Source organism: Patella vulgata, chromosome 5, assembly GCF_932274485.2.
Source record: "Patella vulgata chromosome 5, xgPatVulg1.2, whole genome shotgun sequence".
In the NCBI taxonomy this organism is placed as follows: Eukaryota; Metazoa; Mollusca; class Gastropoda; family Patellidae; genus Patella; species Patella vulgata.
Genome location: NC_065883.2, coordinates 1999061 through 2023536, shown reverse-complemented (window position 1 = coordinate 2023536; position 24476 = coordinate 1999061). Strand labels below are relative to the sequence as shown.

At 36.4% G+C, this 24476-nt stretch overlaps 1 protein-coding gene across 4 annotated transcripts in view; it reads left to right on the top strand.

Moving 5' to 3' along the window:
• LOC126821648 (interaptin) overlaps window positions 1-24422 on the top strand; it is a 121354-nt gene extending 96932 nt beyond the window's left edge. For 2 of the 4 annotated variants that reach the window (XM_056101015.1, XM_056101014.1), the window contains 2 exons: window positions 19164-19223; window positions 20485-24422. In XM_056101015.1, the coding sequence (XP_055956990.1) occupies window positions 19164-19223; window positions 20485-23456 (3032 nt within the window). In that variant the 3' untranslated portion in view covers window positions 23457-24422. Of the gene's footprint in view, window positions 1-138; window positions 4077-13408; window positions 14592-15487; window positions 15755-16185; window positions 16489-18139; window positions 18596-19163; window positions 19224-20484 lie in introns of those variants that run through there. The other 2 variants (XM_056101016.1, XM_056101017.1) reach the window with 2 other exon arrangements.
• Window positions 24423-24476: the final 54 nt, after the last annotated feature.

Below are 24476 nucleotides of genomic sequence, written 5' to 3'. Positions count from 1 at the left end.
GAACCCCATTTCATTACAGATCCACAGTAGGTTGGCTGTCAGCTCAGTTGGAGCTGAACAGTAGGCCGTTTAACCCAATTACGTTTTTTTTGGGGAGTATAAAGTTGCTTTTTATTTATTTATTTTTTTTTTTTACAGATCCTACATGTATATTTGAGCACCCTTGGTGGCAGTAATGACAAAGAAGTTCTAAAAAGATTTATATGGGCTTTATAATGATAGTTAGACAACACTACTACTTGCCAAACACTACTACTTGTCACATAACGTAATGATATAAATATATATGTATCTATGGTAGCACAAATATCATCAGAATGTAGGCCAAAGCTTTACAAGCATTGTAGGCCTAAAATACTTTCTGTCTGAACTTTTGACAGTCAATTCTTTGATGACTAGTTAGTTTAGAGCAGATATCCTGTCACAGTATTATATAACAGCTCTTTGGCTTAAAGTTTAAACTGAGTTGTATCAGTGAGTTGAAAATCATCTGTGTTCCTGTTATTGCTCCCTGCTGCAGCCAGTAAACAATAACCTTTTGCGTTCCTTACAAATCTTCCAATTTTTACTGATAGATCAACCATAGCAAAGATCTCTATTAAGATTATATTTGTAATGTTTGTAACAAATTCTATGACATAGGTATAATATTGGTGTAGTTAAGTATATACCATATTTATGCACACATTTCAATGTTGGCATATTATTAGTCTCTATCATCTAGAAAAAAATATTCTATATTCTACGAATATTAGTGTGGTTGCGTTGTCAACATTTGAGAATAATCGGTCATAGGCTAGATTATCCGGTCTTTTACATTATCATAAACAAAGTCTAAGGAAGGTAACTAGTCCTAAAACAAGATGTTGACGCCCATGAAATTTATATAAGAATGCCATTTCCGAAAGTCCATTTGATTGCATTGTCAGTTCAATATCCAACACTCTTAATTTTTTTTTATTGTAAAATTTCTCTCTTCATGGGCCATATCTATGTTGTTTTTTTTTATTGAATCCTAATTCGTCATCACGATTCATGTTTGTTTATAAATGCAAGTGTTATTGACAACTGTCCCAGACCCTCATTATTTATATGGCCCAACTTTTCTTCGGCGTACACCGGCACGGTATTAGACTATCATAACAGTCTCGAAACTCGTGGAGTTGAAAAACATTAGTCTTATATACCGCCTCTACTTAATTATGGATGTAGGTCGGAAAAATGTAAAATTTGGCAATTTGACTTATACTCAACATCGACTTATACCCTGTATGGTAATGTGATGATGCCCCCTCTTCCAGACAAGACATAGGCTATAACTGTTTCAAATGACAAGTGCTAAATGAAGTATTTATGTGGTCTTTGGTGAAAGAAATGAAATGAAATGAAATGGGGTTTAACGTACTACTATTCTGCTCCTAACCTGGGCTAATGAAGACGAGCATATGCCATACAGTGTGCTATGAGGGAAATTTTGCCTGGGCAGCGGGGCTACGGCCTACTCTTATATCGAATTCCAACTGCCAAGGGATCTTTTACGTGCACGCCAATGTCTACACGGGACCTCAGTTTTTCGTCCCATAACGACTAGACAGCTGTCCTTGTCAGTCCCTCCGTCCTGCATCACTGACAAGGGAAACCACGCCGGAAAATCAGGATGAACTTACAGGGATCGAACACCCGATCTCCAGGCTAGCGAGCCAGCGTCTTACCCACTTAGCCACTTGATCCCCCCCCCTTTGTTGAAAGAGAGAGAGAGAGAAATGGGGTTTACCGTCCACTCGACACAAACTAGGTCATTTCGGGACTAACATATGGTTTAATTTTTTATTTACATAATTCGCTTGCGCGTAGGGGTCTTTAGGAGTGGGAGGAAACCGGAGGACCCGGAGAAAACCCATGAAGTTGGACAGGCGACCCTACTCCTTGCCACGTACAACTGGGGATTCGAAACCACGCCAGTCGACTCAATGACAGACTTTATGATACAGTGCGCGCACGCTAACCATTCAGCCATCCACCCCCCCCCCCCTTTGGTGAAAGAAAACAGAGCTGTGGCTAGTGAAATGAAAGTTTAACGTCCTACTGTTTTGCTCTGAACTGGGCTAATGAAGATGGGCATACGCCATACAGTGTGCTATGTGGAAAATTTTGCCCGGACAGTGGCACTACGGCCTTCTCTTATATCGAATTCTAACTTCAAGGGCTCTTGTACGTGCACGCCAATGTGTACATGGGACCTCATTTTTTTGTCCTATTTTAATGACTAGACAGCTGTCTTGTCTAGCCCTCTGTCCTGCATCACTGACAAGGGAGAACCATGCCGGAAAATCTGGAATAACTTTCTCGGCCAATGCAGGGATCGAACACCCGACCTCCAGACTAGATAGCCAGTGTCTTACCGACTTAACCAACGTGATCCCCGTTGTGGCTACAATTCCTGGATTTGAAGGTCAGGTATGATATGAAACGAATATTTTGAACTGGTTCACCAATGCAACCAATCCGTGACGGGTTAACTGATAGAGGGTTACATCCTTGATATAAATATACTTGTCGCGGGTTTTAAAAATAGAAATATATATATAAAGGTAGCTCAAAATTCATCTCTACATGTACATAGGCCAAGGGGGGATCATGTGGCTAAGTGGGTAAGACGCTGACTCGCTAGCCTTGAGGTCGGGTGTTCGATCCCTGCATTGGCCGAGAAAGTTCATCCTGATTTTCCGGTGTGGTTTCCCATTGTCAGTGATGCAGGATGGAGGGCCTGACAAGGACAGCTGTCTAGTCGTTTGGATGGGACAAAAAAAAAACCAAGGTCCAGTGTACACATTGGCATGCACATAAAAGATCCCCTGGCAGTTGGAATTCGATACAAGAGTAGGCCATAGCGTTGCTGCCTGGGCAAAATTTCCCTTATAGCACACTGTATGGCGTAACCTTTTGCGTCTCTTCAAAATATTTCAAATCTTTTGTCATGGATCAACCATTGCAAATATCCGTGTTACAATTATATTTGAAATGTGTTAAACCAATTCTGCAACACATGTAATATTGGTGTAGTATATATCTTTGTTTATACACCCACATATCAATTTTGGCCCTGTTTGTCCGTACACTGGGTGTGAAATGTGAATCATTCCGATTGTGAGAGGACAAGCATTATCAATATACAGCTTTTCAGGACTTTGCCTTCCTTGGTTAATTCTCCCTTTTTCAAATGCAATAGATGCTGTGTTTATTCTTAATTGATCTTTTTCAAATTTGTGTTACACACTGGAATCATGAGAGGACGAAACCTATCAATATTCAGCATTCCACAACATTCCATTCCAGTGTCGGCCGAGAAAGTTCTTCGTGATTTCCAGACTTGGTTTCCTCCCATTGTCAGAGGTGCAGGACAGAGGGCCTGACAAGGAGGGACAGCTGTCTAGTCGTTTGGATGGTACGAATGACCGAGGTCCTGTGCACACATTGGTGTGCACGTGAAAGATCCCTTGGCAGTTTGAATTCGATATAAGAGTAGGCTTTAGCGCCGCTGTCTGGATAAAATTCCATAATAGGACACTGTATAGCATATTTCCATGTCATTAGCCCTGTCGGAATAGGACATTAAACCCCATTTCATTTCACTCATTCCAAAGTTAACTCCTATTCCATCAATACCTTGAGCAAATAAGATAGAGGCTATAGGTTTTGGCCCAATTTGGTCAATATCCCAGTTTTTTCTTTCTTATATGCATATCAGCACTTTCATAGCCCTAATGTAGACCTTTTTCTTGAACATTTTCCCTTGTCAGTGATGCCGGACAGAGGACCTGACATGGATGGCTGACTAGTCATACGGAAGGGACCAAAAAAACAAGGTACAGTGTAAACTCAAGTGTGTGTGTGTGAAAGATCCCTTGGCAGTTGGAATTTTATATAAGAGTACGCCATAGCTCTGCACACTGTGTGGCATATGCCCGTCTTCATTTCTCAAACAGCTGTGGATAAAAACTGTTAATATTTAAATGTGTATTTTGTATTTTATAACATTATATTTTTGTCTTTTAAATAAAGTATATGTATACATACTTGTAGTATATTTTGTCATATTATTCTGCTAGATTTTTAACTTTTCTGTGCAATACATTTAGAATTCTGACTGGTTATGGGTAGATAGAGAGCAATGGGGTAAAACATCCAATAGACATAAACTGTCCTTTGGGACTAAGTGATTCAATTCAAGTTGAATAATTCATCCGCACCAGGAATCTTTAGTAGTAGGAGGACCCAGAGAAAACCCATGTTCAAGTTGGGTGTGGAAACAAACCACTTGACTCAATGACAGACCTTATGATCTAAAGCGCACACGTTGGACCACTCAACTTTTAGCCTCACCCACGGGTCAGGAAAATTTGATTATTGATTGAATGTACTTCCCATTTACTGCCGCAAATAATGAATAATTTTGAAGGTTTTAATGGTTTGTTATATTTTCGTAACTTTGGTCATCAAAATTTGACATTAGAATTGCATCCGTAAATGATGTTAATTTAATGTTAGATTTACGTTATAATGGTCGGTTAGATATCCATCATTTTGCTCATCCTTTTAACGACAATTTAACGTCAGGAAATGACGTTAATCTAGCGTAAAGTTTACGTCATTTTTACGTTATATTTACATCATTTTCTGACGTAAATCTAACGTAAAGTTTACGTCATTTTCTGACGTAAATCTAACGAAAATGACGTAAACTTTACGCAAATTTTACGTTAGATTTACGTCAGAAAATGACGTAAAGTTTACGTTAGATTTACGTCAGAAAATGACGTAAATATAACGTAAAAATGACGTAAAGTTTACGTTAGATTAACGTCATTTCCTGACGTAAAATTATCGTTAAAAAGATGAGCAAAATGATGGTAAACTGACTGACCATTTTTACGTAAATGTAACGTAAAATTAACATCATATTGTTATGTGGGATGACATTGATATAAAAAAAAAGGCTGATTTGTTTGTTGTTGTTTTTTTCTTTTACAGAAATAAGATTACATTTCAACTAAACAACTAACACAAAAGTTAGTATCTAGCTATAGTCCATGTCTGGATATACATTTCTCCTTTTGCCCGAACGTCTATAAAAATCAAAGATGGCGGCCAATAATTGCAACCGGGTATTACTATAAAATCAAGACAGATTCTTACCTGCTGGTCCTAGTCGGGGGTTTCTTGCAATTATAAGTATTTGAACAACGGTGTAGCGCCGATTAGCTAATAATAATTAAGCACGATTTCAGAAAAATTAAGACAGATTCATTAGATTGCTGAATTAGCGGAACACTTTTAGAACACATCAAAAAAATTTTCTTTGTGGCGCCATTATATAAATAGACTTCCGGTCCAGTCAGTGGCAGTAGTTCTAAATCTGATTGTTTTAAACGAAACGAATTATTATATACATAGAAGCAATATATACATGCTAAATTAAATACACGGTTTTATTTTTTGTAAAAATTTACAAACCTGCAGTCTGGTATTCTATGTGACCATTATAATTTTTTTTAAAATATCACGGCTAAAGCACCCTGTTGATGCTAACTTCACTACATCTATCTAACTGAATGTCGCTGATATAATATCAAAGAAAGAATTTGTCGCAATGACTAAAGTATAGATACTTCTTCTTAGTTAGTTGTATTTTACGTCCGCTTCCACCGAAGTGATATCGCAGACAAAAAGTATAGATAACTTGGAGAACCATTATATCAATAAGTCGATTATGAGATACACGTGGATGATCAATTAAATTTGATTGGTTACTTTTCAGTTAACCAATACTGTCCAATTTCGATTACATCAACCAATTACATTATTAAGAGTTTTACTCATTTTTTTTGTTCATTGTACATTGAATCAATTTTCGAAAACACCAGGGTGCTGAAAATCACATGTACACTATATATTCATTTGATCTATCAGTTTATTGGGTCAATAAAAAAAGACAGACATTTTAACTTTACAGACAACTTAACATCAATTAACATTCAAGTCTGTCTGGCAATTGTCTGATTAATTGGTACTCACACCCTTCCAGTGAAGAACAGCATGTGATTTTCGAGATGTGAATTAAGCCCTTTATTACTTTTCTTAAAACTTGACGACTCCCGAATTCAGACTTTGTATGGAGTTTTTTTTTTAAAAAGAAAACAAATCTGGAAGGTACACATTACTTGTGTTAATGATATGAAAAAAACACAAGATTTTATAAATCGACAGAAGTTTGTGTTAATTAATGCAATGCAAAACAACACATAACTTGTGTAGATTAGTTTTAACACAAGATCCAACACAAGTGTTTTTTCAGTGTAGGTATTCGTTGCCCGCCCCTTATCTTCAGAGTCTCACCCTACTCACCCAACAACGTGTAGATATCCCTCCCACCACATACCCATCCACTCTCACCTTCCCTTTACCATACCTATAGAAGCATGTTCCTGAAGCAACGACTGCGAGTTTCACAACATCTGGCCGTTGCTTGTTTACTTCACAATTCCTGAACTTATAGCTATGTTATCTACAGACACGTAAGCAGTAGCGTCCAATCAGAGGTTGTGACATCTCGACCTCCACGGAAACCTTGACATTGAATGAACCTCGAACTTTGCAACTCGATTATCACAGGTAGACATTTTAGCTTGAAAGCGCGAGACTTGGTATACTATAGAGACCACTGAGCGTGTTGAACCAACTATGTCACTTCCGGTTTTAATAAAAAATTAATTTCTCGCTTACAAAAACGGTTTTGCTTGTGCTACAGAGGGGATTATTTATCAATATATATACTATTCAAAAAAAGTAGGGGATATTTGATTTTGGGGGCATTATACTAAAATATGCAAATGACTACGAAAAAAGTCACTATAGAACCTAACAGAAGAAACATTTCCAGTTACATGTGACGCCCAAACGCACCAATAGCTACCGCATGGAATGCAGGTGATGCTTGGGATCATCATGAGGGTCCAACGCAAGATTTGCACGACTCTGACTTTGAATGTTACAGTCATTGTGGCATTGAATTCCAGGGTGGAAACATCAGTTTAATTGTTTTAGTGACCAGAAAACAAATTTTGATATGCGTCGGCTTACCCAAAATGAAAGGTTACGTGTCCTTGGCATGCTACAGATCGGCACAACACAGGCGGTTGTGGCGCGGACGATGAATGTTTCTCAGTCTGTCATAGGCAGGCTATGGTCCAGATACCGTGATACACAATCTGTACAGGACAGACCACGCTCAGGTCGACAACTCAAGCCCAGGATCGATTTATCCGTACCTTGGCCTTGAGAAATCGTGTCATCACAGCAAATCAGATCAGCGCTCGTCTTCAAACAGACACTGGTGTGAGAGTGAGTGGCCAGACGATTCGGAATCGACTGCATAGGGGTCACCTTCGCGCCCGACGTCCTCGCGTGATCCCTTGTTTGAGAGATCATCACATTCAGGCAAGACGTCGTTGGTGTAGGGATCGTCAACACTGGGATAATCGACGCTGGAGCAATGTGATGTTTTCAGATGAGTCAAGGTTCACTGTTGATTTTTTGGACAGACGTAGGAGGGTGTGGCGTCGTCGAAACGAGCGCTTCCAAGACGTTAACGTCATCAGACATGATCGATTTGGGGGTGGTTCTGTTATGGTGTGGGGAGGCATCACTGTTGCTGGAAGAATGGCTTTACATGTTGTTGCAGGGCGTGTTACAGGCCAGTACTACCGGGACAACATCTTGGCAGTCCATGTTGTGCCGTTCGCACGACGTCATGGCCGCCGTTTCATCTTCCAGGATGACAACGCAAGATGTCACAGGGCCAGGATCGTTACAGGTTACCTCCAACAACAGAACATCACCACATTACCTTGGCCAGCACTGAGTCCCGACCTCTCCCCCATCGAGCATGTCTGGGACATGCTTGGACAGAGGTTACGTCAACGTCAACAACGTCCTGCCAATGTCCAAGAACTTGCTGCTGCGTTGCAACAGGAATGGGACAATCTGGACCAAAATGACCGTAGACGTCTCATTAGGAGTATGCCACGTCGGATCAATGCTTGTTTGGCAAACAGAGGAGGATTTACCCGTTACTGTCTTGGTTGTGTTACCCTTATAATGGTCAGTCTGTGCCTTACTTAGTCCAACGATCATTTGGAATAAATCGATGAATGTGAACTTCATTTCATTTTGTCATTTGTTTCTTCGTCAGTTTCATTAGGTGACTTTAATAACACTTAAAAATCAAATATCCCCTACTTTTTTTGAATAGTGTATTTAAGGTTTATGGACACCATGTTGAAAATCGTTAGTCTTCTCCTTTAAGGCGAGTGCCACAACATCCCTTTTCGACATGTCACATCAAATTTCAAATACGTGTTTCTGGCGTTCAAGGATGGAGGAGATATGTGCCCTTTCTGAATTGGTTTCGCCTTACAACCGTACATAAATTCATTGACCCGCACATGATGTCAGTAGGCACCCCAGATGCACAATTCTATATAATCTGTGTAAATTGTGTACCACGTCAACTAATCTGCGCTACAGATTTCAACAATTGGTACACGTAGGCATGTTAATTAATTTGTACCTGTTCCGATTCATTCTCTGGATAAAAGGGACTTCTTACGAAGTGGGAGGAAACCCACAATTTTAAACGTTAGCTATAGGCTACTCTACCCCCACTATCACCCTCCCTCTACTTCGTCTTTTAAACAGGTTAATTAAACAGGCATTACACAAAAGCTAAATCGGCTTACTGCAGGTCTTTCTTTAGGTCTTAAATGTTATATAAACTATTAACTAACTTACCAAGACCATAATCATCTCTCGATGGCATCGGATACTCAAGATATTCATCAGATTTAAATGGGATTTACAGTAAATTCTACAATAACACTTTGTCCCTATTGACTGACTGGCCTATTCTACAATAACACTATGTCTCTGTTGACAGACCGGCCTATTCTACAATAACACGATGTCCCTGTTGACAGACCGGCCTATTCTACAATAACACGATGTCCCTGTTGACAGACCGGACTATTCTACAATAACACGATGTCCCTGTTGACAGACCGGCCTATTCTACAATAACACGATGTCCCTCTTGAAAGATGAAAAGCAGAAGACGACCAGAAGTATCAGACACGAGACGGGTTTATATTCAATTGATATAAGAATATTAAAGGGGGAGTCCTAGATAATAAATGAAGTGAGGGGAAACCGGATGTCCTGGAGTAAACCCACAGGGATGGACACAGGCGACCCTAGCTGACGCCACCTGACTTAATGACAGAACTTATGATCAAATGCCAAAGCGTTAACCATTCGATTACCCCGACCCCTTAGATATGAAATGTAGTGAAATGGGTTTGGGTGCTTTGAGGGCAATTTTGCCCGAACAGCGGCACTACGGCCTAGTCTTATATCGAATTTCAACTGCCGTTTTTTTGTTCCAACCGAATGACTAGACACTGTCCATGACCCAGCGATGTATTGTCCAAGATTTACGAATTCCCTTTTCCAATCTTAGTTATCTGAATTGTCTTCTGCGGATTCCAGTGCGTTATTTCTCCACAGCTTGGCCTTGAATCTATATAAATAAACCGATTGTTTTTGTATTAAAGGTAGTCGGTTAAATAATGGGACTTCTACTTTAATTCATCCCGAGACACTAAATATAGTCATTGGTTTCCAGTTGTATCAAACGTGAGAATAAATTTGATTTAAAAAAACCAATATAGTTAAAGATGATAAAGATAAGTCTCAATTATCAAATTTTTAATCAAATCATTAACTGCCAATCGTTTTTAAATCCGTTGAAAATCTAGATCATCCGACAGCAGTTAATTATAGTCTTGGCATGTTAATAAATGTCTAATTAATTTAAGATCTAAAGAAAACCCTGTATAGGCATATTTAGTTGTTGATTAATGCATCTTTAAGGACAAGAAACTAACTGAGATACAAAAAAGGATGTTTTCGTCATTTGAAGTAAGGTGATATAGTATGTATTGTTTAAACGCGTTCTGCTCTAAATATTTGTATATATTATATGTATGTGAATACTAGAGTAATACAAGTCGCTTAAAATCATGAGTGCGAGTAAAATACACGTATACCCAATAAATACATGAAAAGTCTATATTTAATGGTTTATATATTCCACTACTTTATTCATACGATAAATTCTATAAGTTCAATTGTCAATTCTATCTGTTTTTCTACAAAGTTATATTCTACAACTATGAAATCTGGTAAACTGTGATTCAAACTGATGTTCAACTACGTACCTGTGATTCGCTAAGAATAAACTGCGATTTACTACAATAAACTGCGATTCACTACAATCAACTGCGATTCACTAACAATAAACTGCGATTCACTAAAATAAAGAAATAACAACATAATTATTGTCTTTACTATGCATACATGTGCCGTAATTATAATACAACATATTCGATTTGTTTACGTACGGGAATTAAAATAAAGTGTCTCCCTTGAACAAATTCCATTCTCCAAGTAAGCTCAAATTACGTTATGGCAGGACCCCATAACGACTAGGCCCACCGTCTTACACCACTATTTTGAAGCGACAAATCTATCTAATTATCTACATTATCAAGTGGTTCTGACAAACATCTGCCCATCTGTCTCAACATTTGAATCATTTTGTGAAATAAAATCGCCACGTGCTTCAATAGGCTTCCGCAGTGACCTGGGAGTGGCCGCCCTAGTCGACATGCCCCTACACCGCTACCGCAGTGAGCTAGGAGACACTCCAAGTGAAATTTAGTTGATACTGGATGAATGTCATTCTAGGTCTAAAGTAGGAGAATCATTAATCTTCAATCCCTAATCGGAAATCTAAATCCCTCATTGGAATTTCTCATATATTGACACAGGGGAATCACCTAATCACTAAAATGTGTACAAAAATGGATTCAGCTACGTCGAAAACGTATATGTTGACACTGAACCTGGTCCTTATGTCAAATTGGAATTTTCCCGCCAAAACTGACCGTTATCTTGAATTACCCCCAAAATTTATCACGAAAAAGTGTATTGAAATGGATTCAGTTATCCCGGAAACGTTTATTTTGATATCAAACTCGAGCATATTATGATAATTGGTTGGAAATTTGAATTTACAAGTCAAAACCGTAGGTCATTTTGGATTTTGGCCAATTTGACCCATTTGGGCACGGATTTCGGACTGGGACTTTTTATTGGTGATAATATACGTCTAGACCGACCGTAAACAGTGGTCGGCATTCCTATTGCAGCAACTGTCCGCACTTATGCTATCATGCCTGAACCATATTTCCAGGTTGGTCGACCTACTGACGGACTAACGTTAGCTATAGATCCCTTCTACAACATCCTTTTAACAAGTTATTTATGTTCTGCATGTAAATCATACATTCATTCCCTTTAATACACTGTTTCTCTTAATACATTATCTCTCTTTATATGATAATATACCTGTACAGGTAATTCATATAGTCATTACAAGGATATAATCTAGGGGCTATAGATATTGTTCAACGTAGCCTGCATAGTTTCACAAGCAACTGTAGCAGTAACAGGTAATCGTCGGCTATAACTTGAATTGTATAAAATCTGATATTGAAGTCAAGGTAGGTAAGTGAAATCTTGTTTTGCTAATTCAGAACTGGAATCAGAGATAAAGGTATGGCCATTTTGAATTGGAAAGGAATGTAACAATGCTTGAAACCTATTGGTAATCAAATTTTCACACGGGGAAATAGATTCTGAAGTTTTTAAATACTTTTAGGCATATAATTAATTTGGTCAATTTTGATTGTTGGCAGCTGTTAAATGGCAAAGTCGAAAAACGGTCTCAATTTGAAGACATGTCTGAAACAGATCTTACGCGGCGTACTTGATAGCAACTGGGGTTTTCGGGTGCGACTCGGAGAAACTAATTTATTGTTCAAAAAGGTCAACTTAGCACACGTTACGTCACTCCACAACAAGTTGACCAAGACGAAAACGGGATATTTTGGGTCTTTGGCACAAAAACATGGTGATGTGATGTATTGCTCCTTTATAGATTTGGGTACTGTCCCTTTAACTATACTCATTTACCTTGTTGACTGTTATTAAGAAAGTGTTCTGGTTGTCAATGATAAAGCCATGCGTGACTGTCTGGAAATCATACTGTGTGTGAGTTTATGTTTGAGGTAGGGTATTTAAGATGTTATTCTGAATTTGTTAGTTGTTGTTCCTGAAGTTTAGTAGGGAGTAAGCGACATGTCTAAATGTGTTTGTGTAAATATGTCATGTCTTGGTGACATAATTGTCTTGTCATTGAAGGGTAATTGATAGTCTTACTGACGTGTATCACGACAAATTAAAGCACATGCTGTGTCAAGCTTGTATTGTGTAGTATTTGTGTTATTTACTTCACCAGAAATCAAGTAGCCAAGTCTCTAACTCAGTATCATCCAGGGTCTTTAACATTAAAAACACAAATTATTTGTCAATTTAAATCAACATTGATGTTGTGATCTTACCAGGAAAAGATGGGCTTCTGATATCCAATATTTAAGACAAAATAAACATTTTACATTCCACTCAAGTAGTATTTTGAATTCGCCATTTTGAAGCTGCCACCAATCAAAATCGATCATTAGTCCATTCTGTTCAGAAACGTACATGTTCCTGAAGCAACGACTGCGAGTTTCACAACATCTGGACGTTGCTAGATTACTTCACAATTCCTGAACTTATAGCTACGTTATCTACAGACACGTGAACAGTAGTGTAAAATCAGAGGTTGTGACATCGCGACCTACTCGGAAACCTTGACATTGAACGAACCTTGAACTTTGCAACGAAATTATCACCGGTAGATATTTTAGCTTGAAAGCGCGAGACTTGGTATTCGCGACGTTCGAGGAATCTGATAGGCTCACAAGCTGGACTTGTGCGCAATCGAAAGTAGTGCCTAAATATGCAGGGTATTACGTGAAGGTCTTGTTAAGATGTACGTAGTTAAAGCGAGATCAAGCCTTCTATTGAAGATGAGAAATTTAAGACTATAAACCCTATTTCATTCAAATGTATACCTAATATATATTTAAAAAATCAGCATCTATTATCGATGATAAACCAGATTTCATATCATTTAAATTGTATAACTAAATATAATAAATATATTACCACCTATATATAGTTAGTTAAAATTTGATTACCATTATCCTTCAAACATAGATACATTACTACCCAATTCAAAATGGAAATTTTTACTCGAAAGAAGATCCTCACCTACACCAATATGTTACCGTCTGTAACTTTACAATTGGCCACACCTGTCTCTCTGATTCCAGTTCCCATTTAGCAAAACAAGATTTCCCTTACCTCCCTTGTGTTCAATTAGCTGGTCGGATAGCCGTTAAACTTAAGATTTTCCTTAGCTGGCCGAGTACCCAATTAATATAAGATACTATATCAACGCCACTCATAATGATAGTGTATTAAACGAAATAATATTACCGGGGAATGAATGTAAGAATTACAAGTGGTACTTATAGGGGAATTGTGTAAGAATTGGGGCCGAATCACCGTGGGGATTTTAGACCTAAGGGGACCGTTCCAAGGATTTATTTTTCAAATTCCACGTGAAGACAAATCTCAAACAAATCACAGCCTAATTAAATGTAAAATAAATTCGTTGTTCAAAAACGCAACTTCGGCAAGTTGCCCAAGAAGAAAACGAGTTATTGTGTGTTTTTGAAATAGGGAAATATCATACTTGACAAGTGGTACCGTCTTTTTCGAAATGGATAAGCATACTCTTCCTCGTTCACTGTCAAGGTTTCCATGGAGGTCACAACCTCTGATTGGACGCTACTGTTCACGTGTCTGTAGATAACGTAGCTATAAGTTCGGGAATTGTGAAGTAATCTAGCAACGTCCAGATGTTGTTAAACTCGCAGTAGTTGCTTCAGGAACATGTACGTTTCTGAACAAAATGGAATAATGAAGATGACAATCAAATTTGATCGATTTTGATTGATGGCAGCTTCAAAATGGCGAAGTCAAAACACTACTTGAGTGATGGTGGGGGCCGAATCACCTTGGAGATTTTAGACCTAAGAGGATCGCTTCAAGGATTTATTTATCAAAGTCCACGTGAAGACAAATCTCAAACAAATCACAGCCTAATTAAAACGCAACTTCGGCAAGTTGCCCCAGAAGACAACGATAGGGAAATATCATACTTGACAAGTGGTGCCGGTTTTTTCGAAATGGTTGAGCATACTCTTCCTCGTGTACTACACCAGTAATTACGTTTCCCTTTAAACAAATATTATATTAAAATAAATCATAATTTTATTTGTCAGATCCAAGCGCAGATTGCATTATACTAACCATGTTTCTTGTGTGGCATTTATATCTATATACAAGAAAAACAAACCGTCTTCAGGATGGATCAGATTCAGAAAACCAGACTGTAGATACCGAGACAGATAGTAACAATTTGAATAGCTCGAGAGATGAAGGAAGTGACGTAATAAACAGTAAGTACACTGTACATGGATTTACTTACTTGTGGTCCTTAGACCAAACTCCTCATTGGGTCCACCAGTTGAAGACTACATATTGTACAGGGTGAGTCTATACATATTGTACAAGGGGGCCAAACGCCGGTCTTATACTTACGCAGGGTAATTAGAGACTCGATTCAAGGAGCAAAGCCACCTTTATTGACAACATACTGTATTAAAAACGCACATAAACCTCGCCATAAATATTATAGTTGTTGGATTTACCATATTATTGTTTTTAAAAGAATAACCAAAATCTTTAATATTCTCTAATCAGAAAATGACTCTTCTTCTAAACAAGATAAACAATGGCACCAAGAAGTTTTATTTATGATCCAACAAACATTGAAAGATGACACGGATCGTGTGCTGAAAGATATTAACCAAAGAGTTGTACTTATTCACCAACAATTGAAAGATATTGACCAAAGACTTATAAAATTGGAAACAGCTAGTAATCCAAGAAAACAGATTGACTGCCCTGTACCAATTAATGTGAAATCCGTCATCATTTGTATGCCCGGATGTATTTCCTTCAGGATTCTGTGTATTACAAATTACGTCATCAATCAGCGGTCCCGTCACACGAGTTGGTACAATTAACATTGGATAACCCGGCCTTCAATCAGTTGGTTTTATTTACGAATTCACAGAATAGTCAGCCATATAAATGATCATAAACATTGTTCAAATACAAATCGTGCCCGAACAATATTGCCCAAACTAAAGATTGTCTTATATACAGTGTACTCTTTGATACAGGTAAATAAACTCTAGCAATCAAACATTGATGTTAATTTGTTATATTGCCAGAACAATAAATATCAAATTTAGTTTGTTTATATTGCATTATTTATCTGTCTGTCTAGAAAAGGGAATTTCTTCTCAACAAGATGAAAGATGGCATCAAGAACGTGAACGTATGATTCAACAATTCAAAGATGAAAGGGACAGCGAAATTGCTAAACTAAAACAACTAATAGAAAGCAAGAAAACCGAGAGCCAATGTGAATCTACTGATAAATTCGAGAAACTCCAAGACAATATTCAAGATATGGACAGAAGAATTATGAAGTTGGAGACTTCAGGTAGTTCAGGAAAACAGACCAAAGATTCTACTTCTATTAAAATACAAGGTAAGACAAGTCAACAGCATAAAAGAATTCAGAATTGTTTGTTCGAACGAGTTGTTCCAACACTTAAACGATGTACATAAAGAAACGATTCCGTTTAAATGACAAAATTTCCTTCTCTACACGTCACTTAGCCCCTTAGAGTTAGTTTGCTTAAAATATACAGTCCGCCGTGATTACGAACAAACGATTCCAAACATTGGCGTATACCGAAAACCTTACTTCCCATCTGGACTAATCTAGAATTTCTAGCTGTATATATATAGCAACAGTACCCACAGCAACAGTACTCACTGGGTCTAAATGGATTTACGTGTTTTATTTGTCATGTTTTTGTAATTACATGGACGTATTCAAAACTTTGTGTTTTGTTCGTCATGTTTTTTTATATCTTCAATTTTAAGACTAATATGGGTTCTTTCTTTGCTTATCAGAAAAACAATTTGGGCAAATGTTAGAAAAGGACAACCACAATATCAGGACCAATTTGATGTACTTAATTGAAAATATACAAGACCCTACACGTCTATGTCTATCGCTGTTTTCATCTGGGGTTTTTGATCGAAATGATGTCGAAAAAATAAAGAGATGTCTACAACATGAAACTTCCCGAGATGCAACTGAAAAACTTCTTTTCGTTTTACTTGATTCTGGTAGAAACTCTTACCAACCGTTTTTAAAGTGTTTAGCTAAAGTGGGATATAATCAAGTTATTGAAAGGCTTCAACAAACTCAAGGTGAGTTAATAATATCATCATAGTGATTTTAACTGGGTTTGTTTTGAGGTGATGGTGACGTAGCCCTTATGATTCATTTGTTTTATATCAGCAGACGATGCGGTCATTGGTCTGCGCGGCCGGATTTAAATACTTTTTGAGTCATTAGTCATACTCAGCTCCGGACCCTATGCCAATTGTACGTGACCCATTATGAAATGACCAGTGTACATTACTTTTAACAAGGCAATACACTGGCAGCTTCACAACAAATTAGTTTCAGTCGGCTCCCAGATACACATGGGGTCTAAGCCAATGACCTACTATGTTAGGGTGACCCACCATAAATAAATATCTCCATATATCTCGACAATTACGCCACAATATTTATATATATGCCAAGCCTCAAATCAGTTTCACACAATTATAGTCACTAAATAAACGATCATGTTGTACTTAATAAGCTATGACCATTAATCATGTATAAATAATAGACTGAAAACTGGTTCCAAGAGTCGTCCATAACATCCAGACACTTTTGAGTAAAAGATAGGTTACGTGCCCTTGTTTTGAAATTAGTCTCGCTTAACCAGTCTATCGACCATTCTACGTCTGATTGACAGGATGGGATAATCAAGACTACTTTTTTACGAAACGTAACAGAAAGCTAGAACAAGAAATTGAATTTAGAAATAAGCACGTTAGGTAGCTCAACAATCGTTTTAAGAAGCTTGTAAAAGTAAAATGAAACTACTGCTAGTATCATGTTCCTGCCTAACCCGAGTGATTCAGATATATTATTTGTACTAAACCAAAAGATGCCGCTCTTAACGGTACAGTTAATGATAAAGCGATTTAAAAAATGAAACGAACGTAATTTCTAAATCTGCTGTAATAACCAAGAAGCTTAATTTAACTGCTATCCAAAATCGTCAACAATAAATTTTTTACGGCTGTAATAGTTGATAGATTTGTAGAGAATTGCACGTGCCATGGCTATTTATAGTATCATACTGTCAGAAAGTTGGTCTCGGCACGGCGAATGTGCACGCTTCAGTGGTAGTCTCGAACTATCAGCGGTGGACTGTATTTCTGTGAGTACATGGGCCACCCTAACTATGTCTATTGGTAAATCTGGTCCTGTCAGTCTGTAAACTAAACGTATTTTCGTTTCTGGCTAATGACAATGTTTAAGGTCCCCATGCGTCATTTTAGCTCTATAGAATCACTACAATATTATAAAAGCGGCATCTCTGATTCCGTTCAGTAGGGTCTAGTGAAAAAGATATATGTAAGTGTTATCGATCTATGCTACTCACAATACAAGGACGCAACCATTTGGTTGTGAGCGAAAAATTATTGATATGCCTTTTTCAAATCCGATAGAATCCAAGTCAGGATATTATCTAACGTTTGTATTTTGATTTTGTTTTCTTAATTAAATGTTAAATAATCAATATTAATACTCACTTGGTATGGATTATTGAGAAAATTGATATTTTAGCAAAAATATAAATAGGCACCAGGACTGTAAACAAAAAAAAATGAGATTTGAGAAATGGGTTTGAATCTTCCTATACTCGTAGAATATTTTAATGGAAACAGAAACACGTTTAACCAAAGCAATTAAGCTTTTAAATTGTTGACAAAATCTACATTCTGTGTGTTTCAGGAGAGTCAAACAATCAACACTGCGAGGAACTAAGATTAATAGAAGAACGGGAAGCACTAATGGAATGGGTGAACGAAAAGGAAAAAGGTTTTCGGAAAGCAGTAAAAGAAAAGGAGCACGATCTCCAGATGTTACAGAGAAAAAATGAAAGCATTAATATGGAGCTAGATGAACTAAGAAAAAAGATGGCCAAGATGGAGAACGAACAACAGAGGGAGAAAGACGAGAAGTTACAAGAAATAAGTCGTCTAAGAGAAAGGGAAGATGAACTTCTAAAGAACCACGAAGAAATAAGAGAAAACCAACAAAGAATCCTCAACCAGATAAAGAATTTGGAGTCACGTGTGGAAGATTTAAAAACAGCAACAATCAGTAGAGAAAATGAATTGCCTAACCTACAGTCTGATATTACAAATCTTTTCACGTTACTGCAAAAAACTGCGACGGCAGAAGGCGGTAATTGTTTTATATTATGAATTTAGTCTTCTCAAAAATAATGTACACCATGTTTTGTGATTCTTTCTACAGCAGTCAATAAATGAGGTAGTTTTATAGTACCACTCTAACTATGGGATGCGTTCATGGCTATCATTCAATACCTCGAGATTTAATCACATCAGTTTGTAATAGAGATTACATACAATATGAGTAGTTTTCTCTTGTTCGTTAATCACAAGGTCCACCTCATCCACCTCCAGTTGCCAAAACTCCAAAACAATATTAAAGATAGCGATTACACCTCGTGATTTAATACGATTAGTTTGAAATAGCGATTACATAATATATGACTAGTTTTTATCTATTTTGTTAATCACAAGGTCCACCTCATCCACCTCCAGCTACTAATTTGGGGCAAATTCGTTTAAGATCCAAGAACACTTTCCATGCTCAATTTGGGATACTGCCCAATTTCTTGTGTTCGGCAATTCTGTAGAAAGCAGATGTGCGCTGATATCCCAGCAATGAGTTAAACAAAATAATATATATTTTTTTTTGTTTCATTTTATTTTTAAATATTTTATAGAAAGTACCACCCTTGAACACGGAGAAAATCTGGATGAAGATGAAAATATTGAAACGTTGGGTAAGTTAAATATCATCAACAAACTTTTCTGAAACTGTTGATTGTAAAGGTACGGATTATAAATAAGATTTTAATGTATAGTCAAGGGGACATACCATATCAAAATATCTTCACGATGCATCGGTCTACTAAATGGTGGATTTTGTTTGGTTAATTACAAATTGATAAATTCATTCCTAGGATATAACCAATGGCAAAGTTCTTGAGATCTTGCGGATATAAATAAACTTCATCACACCAAGTCTCTCTTGAGAGACTGACAAAGATTGTTTTGTGTAGCTCTCGTATTGGTCATACTCTTTTTACCACATTTTCAGACCCTCCATCAGAATTTGAGCAATATCAAGTTCTGTTGACAGTTAATAATATTGTAATTCGTATCTCAAGAACGCAAGATAAAATTATTACCGTTGCAAGTCATTACATTATTTATTTGTTCAACCGGCACTACATGGAAACTTGTTAAAAGAGCCAAACTTTTATTATAGATATTATTTGCATATTATATATAACCTATATTGCCATTTTAATTATTTATATACATAAAGGACTCTTATTTAGTTAGTTTTAATCATATTTAATATCAGTAATACGGTACGCTCTCGCTCGTTTACCTGTACCTTGAGGTCCCGTGTACCTGTGATTCCCCCTTGTCAGTGGTGCAGGACAGGGAATCTGGAAAGGGAAAACACAACGTTATTCGGATGGGACGGAAACCCGAGGTCTCGTGTACACATTGGCGCGCACTGAAAAGAATCCTTCGCAGATGGAATTCGATGTAAGAGTTAAACCTAGTGCCGCTGTCAGGGCAAAATTCCCCTCATGGCAAATAGTAGGAAAGTTGAAATGGAAATAACTGGCAGGCCATAGAGCCGCTTTGTGGGTTACATGTTTTCAAAGCACATCCTTGACAGTTGGAATTCGATATAAGAGTAGGCCATATTGCCACTGTCCGGGAAACATTTTCTTCATAGCACATAGTATGGCGTATGCCCGTCTTTTTTAGCCCAGTCGGAACAGAACGGTAGGACGTTAAACCCCATTTCATTTCATTTCATATATGTGATAGTTGTTTTTATTTATGTATATGAATTTTTAATTTGTCTCGTTAAAATCACCATATGTTTGGCGCCATGTTACCCGGTTGGAACTGACGTACCATAAAACTCCATTTTATTTTATTCATATCCGAGGTTAATAATTGTTGTTCCCATAGAATTATTTTTTAGGCTATTGTCATGACGTTATGATCTATTTTTAGATGTATGTTCCCATGGCAACAGTCAACAACAAATTCATCCAGTTATTAGCACCGTCTCTGATTTGGGTTCTACGGCTGAAGCTATTCTAGGTTGTAATACAGACGAAGAACAGAATACCACATCCAGGACAAGGACGAACTTTCTTACATTAGATGATGCGTGCCTAAAGGGGGATTTAAATAATCTAAAAGATTTAATTGAATCTGGTCATAATATAAATAAGAGGTATGCAAGGGGCATGACACCAATATTATATTGCAGTCAATCACAAATTGAACCCGTGTCTAAAATTAAAATAATATTAGATAAAGGTGGTAATATAGATGATATAAATAAAAACAATAGCAATATGTTACACCTGGCTTGTAGATATGGTCGTCTTGAAACTGTACAGTATTTACTTGATCTTGGTTTAGATGTTCATAGTAGAGGTTTTAATGGTCGAACACCGATACTAAAGTGTAGTGAGTCACAAATTGAACCCGTTTCTAAAATTAAAATGATACTAGATAAAGGTGGTAATATAGATGATATAAATAAAAACAATAACAATATGTTACATCTAGCTTGTATATACGGTTGTCTTGATACTGTACAGTATTTACTCGATCTTGGTTTAGACGTTCATAGTAGAGGTTTTAATGGTCGAACACCAATATTATATTGTAGTGAGTCACAAATTGAACCCGTTTCTAAAATTAAAATGATACTAGATAAAGGTGGTAATATAGATGATATAAGTAAAAACAATAACAATATGTTACATCTAGCTTGTATATACGGTCGTCTTGAAACTGTACAGTATTTACTCGATCTTGGTTTAGATGTTCATAGTAGGGGTTTTAATGGTCTAACACCAATATTATATTGCAGTCTATCACAAATTGAACCCGTGTCTAAAATTAAAATAATATTAGATAAAGGTGGTAATATAGATGATATAAATAAAAACAATAGCAATATGTTACATCTAGCTTGTATATACGGTTGTCTTGATACTGTACAGTATTTACTTGATCTTCGTTTAGACGTTCATAGTAGGGGTTTTAAGGGTCTAACACCAATATTACATTGCAGTCTATCACAAATTGAACCCGTGTCTAAAATTAAAATGATACTAGATAATGGTGGTAAAATAGATGATATAAATGAGGACAGTGACAATATGTTACACTTATCTTGTAGGTTCGGTCGTCTTGAAACAGTACAGTATTTACTCGATCTTGGTTTAGACGTTCATAGTAGAGGTTTTAATGGTCCAACACCAATATTAAATTGCAGTCTATCAGACATTGAACCCATTTCTAAAATTAAAATGATATTAGATAAAGGTGGTAATATACATGATATAGATGAGGACAGTGACAATATGTTACACCTAGCTTGTATATGCGGTCGTCTTGAAACTGTACAGTATTTACTTGATCTTGGTTTAGACGTTCATAGTAGGGGTTTTAATGGTCGAACACCGATACTAAAGTGTAGTGAGTCACAAATTGAACCCGTTTCTAAAATTAAAATGATACTAGATAAAGGTGGTAATATAGATGATAGAGATACAAACAATAACAATATGTTACATCTAGCTTGTATATACGGTTGTCTTGATACTGTACAGTATTTACTCGATCTTGGTTTAGATGTTCATAGTAGAGGTTTTAATGGTGCAACACCAATATTATACTGCAGTCTATCAGACATTGAACCCATTTCTAAAATTAAAATAATACTAGATAAAGGTGGTAATATAGATGATATAGATAGAGGCAATGACAATATGTTACACCTAGGTTGTAAGTATGGTCGTCTTGAAACTGTACAGTGTTTACTTGATCTTGGTTTAGATGTTCATAGTAGAGGTTTTAATAGTCAAACACCAATACTGTACTGTAGTGAGTCACAAATTGAACCCGTTTCTAAAATTAAAATGATACTAGATAATGGTGGTAATATAGATGATATAGATGAGAACAGTGACAATATGTTACATCTAGCTTGTACGTTTGGTCGTCTTGAAACTGTACAGTATTTACTTGATCTTGGTTTAGATGTTCATAGTAGAGGTTTTAATAGTCAAACACCAATACTGTACTGTAGTGAGTCACAAATTGAACCCGTTTCTAAAATTAAAATGATACTAGATAATGGTGGTAATATAGATGATATAGATGAGAACAGTGACAATATGTTACATCTAGCTTGTACGTTTGGTCGTCTTGAAACTGTACAGTATTTACTTGATCTTGGTTTAGATGTTCATAGTAGAGGTTTTAATAGTCAAACACCAATACTGTACTGTAGTGAGTCACAAATTGAACCCGTTTCTAAAATTAAAATGATACTAGATAATGGTGGTAATATAGATGATATAGATGAGGACAGTGACAATATGTTACATCTAGCTTGTACGTTTGGTCGTCTTGAAACTGTACAGTATTTACTTGATCTTGGTTTAGATGTTCATAGTAGAGGTTTTAATAGTCAAACACCAATACTGCACTGTAGTGAGTCAGAAATTGAACCCGTTTCTAAAATTAAAATGATACTAGATAATGGTGGTAATATAGATGATATAGATGAGGACAGTAACAATATGTTACATCTAGCTTGTACGTTTGGTCGTCTTGAAACTGTACAGTATTTACTTGATCTTGGTTTAGATGTTCATAGTAGAGGTTTTAATAGTCAAACACCAATACTGTACTGTAGTGAGTCACAAATTGAACCCGTTTCTAAAATTAAAATGATAATAGATAATGGTGGTAATATAGATGATATAGATGAGGACAGTAACAATATGTTACATCTAGCTTGTATATACGGTTGTCTTGATACTGTACAGTATTTACTCGATCTTGGTTTAGATGTAAAGAGTATAAACAGATCAGGTAAAACACCTGTAGATTGTTGTAGGTATTCAGAAGAATCCGACGAAAAGATTAAATTATTAGAAGAAAAGTTAAAATTGTGATTCGTGTAATATTATTTATTGTTTATTTGTGTCAGTTAACTGTATTATCTAGATCAATTATGGTTGTTATCTCCCCTTCAAATCATATCCAAAATAGAGTAAAGGTCACAAATTTTGATATATCCATACTTTTCTATAAATTTTAAAATAATCAATTTTTTCTATAAATGTTCATATAGCCATTTTTTCTATAAATGTTAATAGAGTCAAATTTTTCTTTAAAAGTTAATAATCAAATTTTTCTATAAATCTTCAAATTTTTCTGTAAATGTTCATGTAGTCAAATTTTTCTGTAAATGTTCATGTAGTCAATTTTTTCTGTAAATGTTCATGTATTCAAATTTTGATGTAAATGGTAATAGAGTCAAATTTTTCAATAAATGTTAATAGAGTCAATTTGTTCTGTAAATGTTCATATAGTCAAATTTTTCTATAAATGTTCTTCATATAATTAAACTTTTCTGGTCCGAACGACCGGACGCTGTTCTTTCTTGTCCGTCCTGCATCACCGACCAACGACAAGGGGAAGTCCCGAAGAACATTCTGGGCCAACACCAGGAGCGAACTCGAGACCTTCTGGTTAGCGTGCCAGTGTCTTATTCATTGAGTCACCGCGGCTCCTTATATAAAACACAATTTGACAAGAGGTACACAATTTTAAACGGGTGTATGCCCTGTTTATTGTCACGTCAAATTTCTTGATATGATTTTGACGATAGCATCTATCTGATGCTGTAAGGAAAATACTTTAAGTATTAAATTTATTTATTAGTTGTAATATAAGACATTATATATTAACAGTGTTATATAATAATATTTATTAATTGTAATATAAGACATTATATAGTGACATTGTTATATAATAATAAATATTAGTTGTAATATAAGACATTATATATTAACAGTGTTATGTAATAATATTTTTATCTGGAACTTTGTAAACTGAATAATTATTATTAGCAAATCCTTCTTCTATTTGTTTTGGGTAGAGTAAGTGAGTGTGAGTGTGTGTTTGGGGGA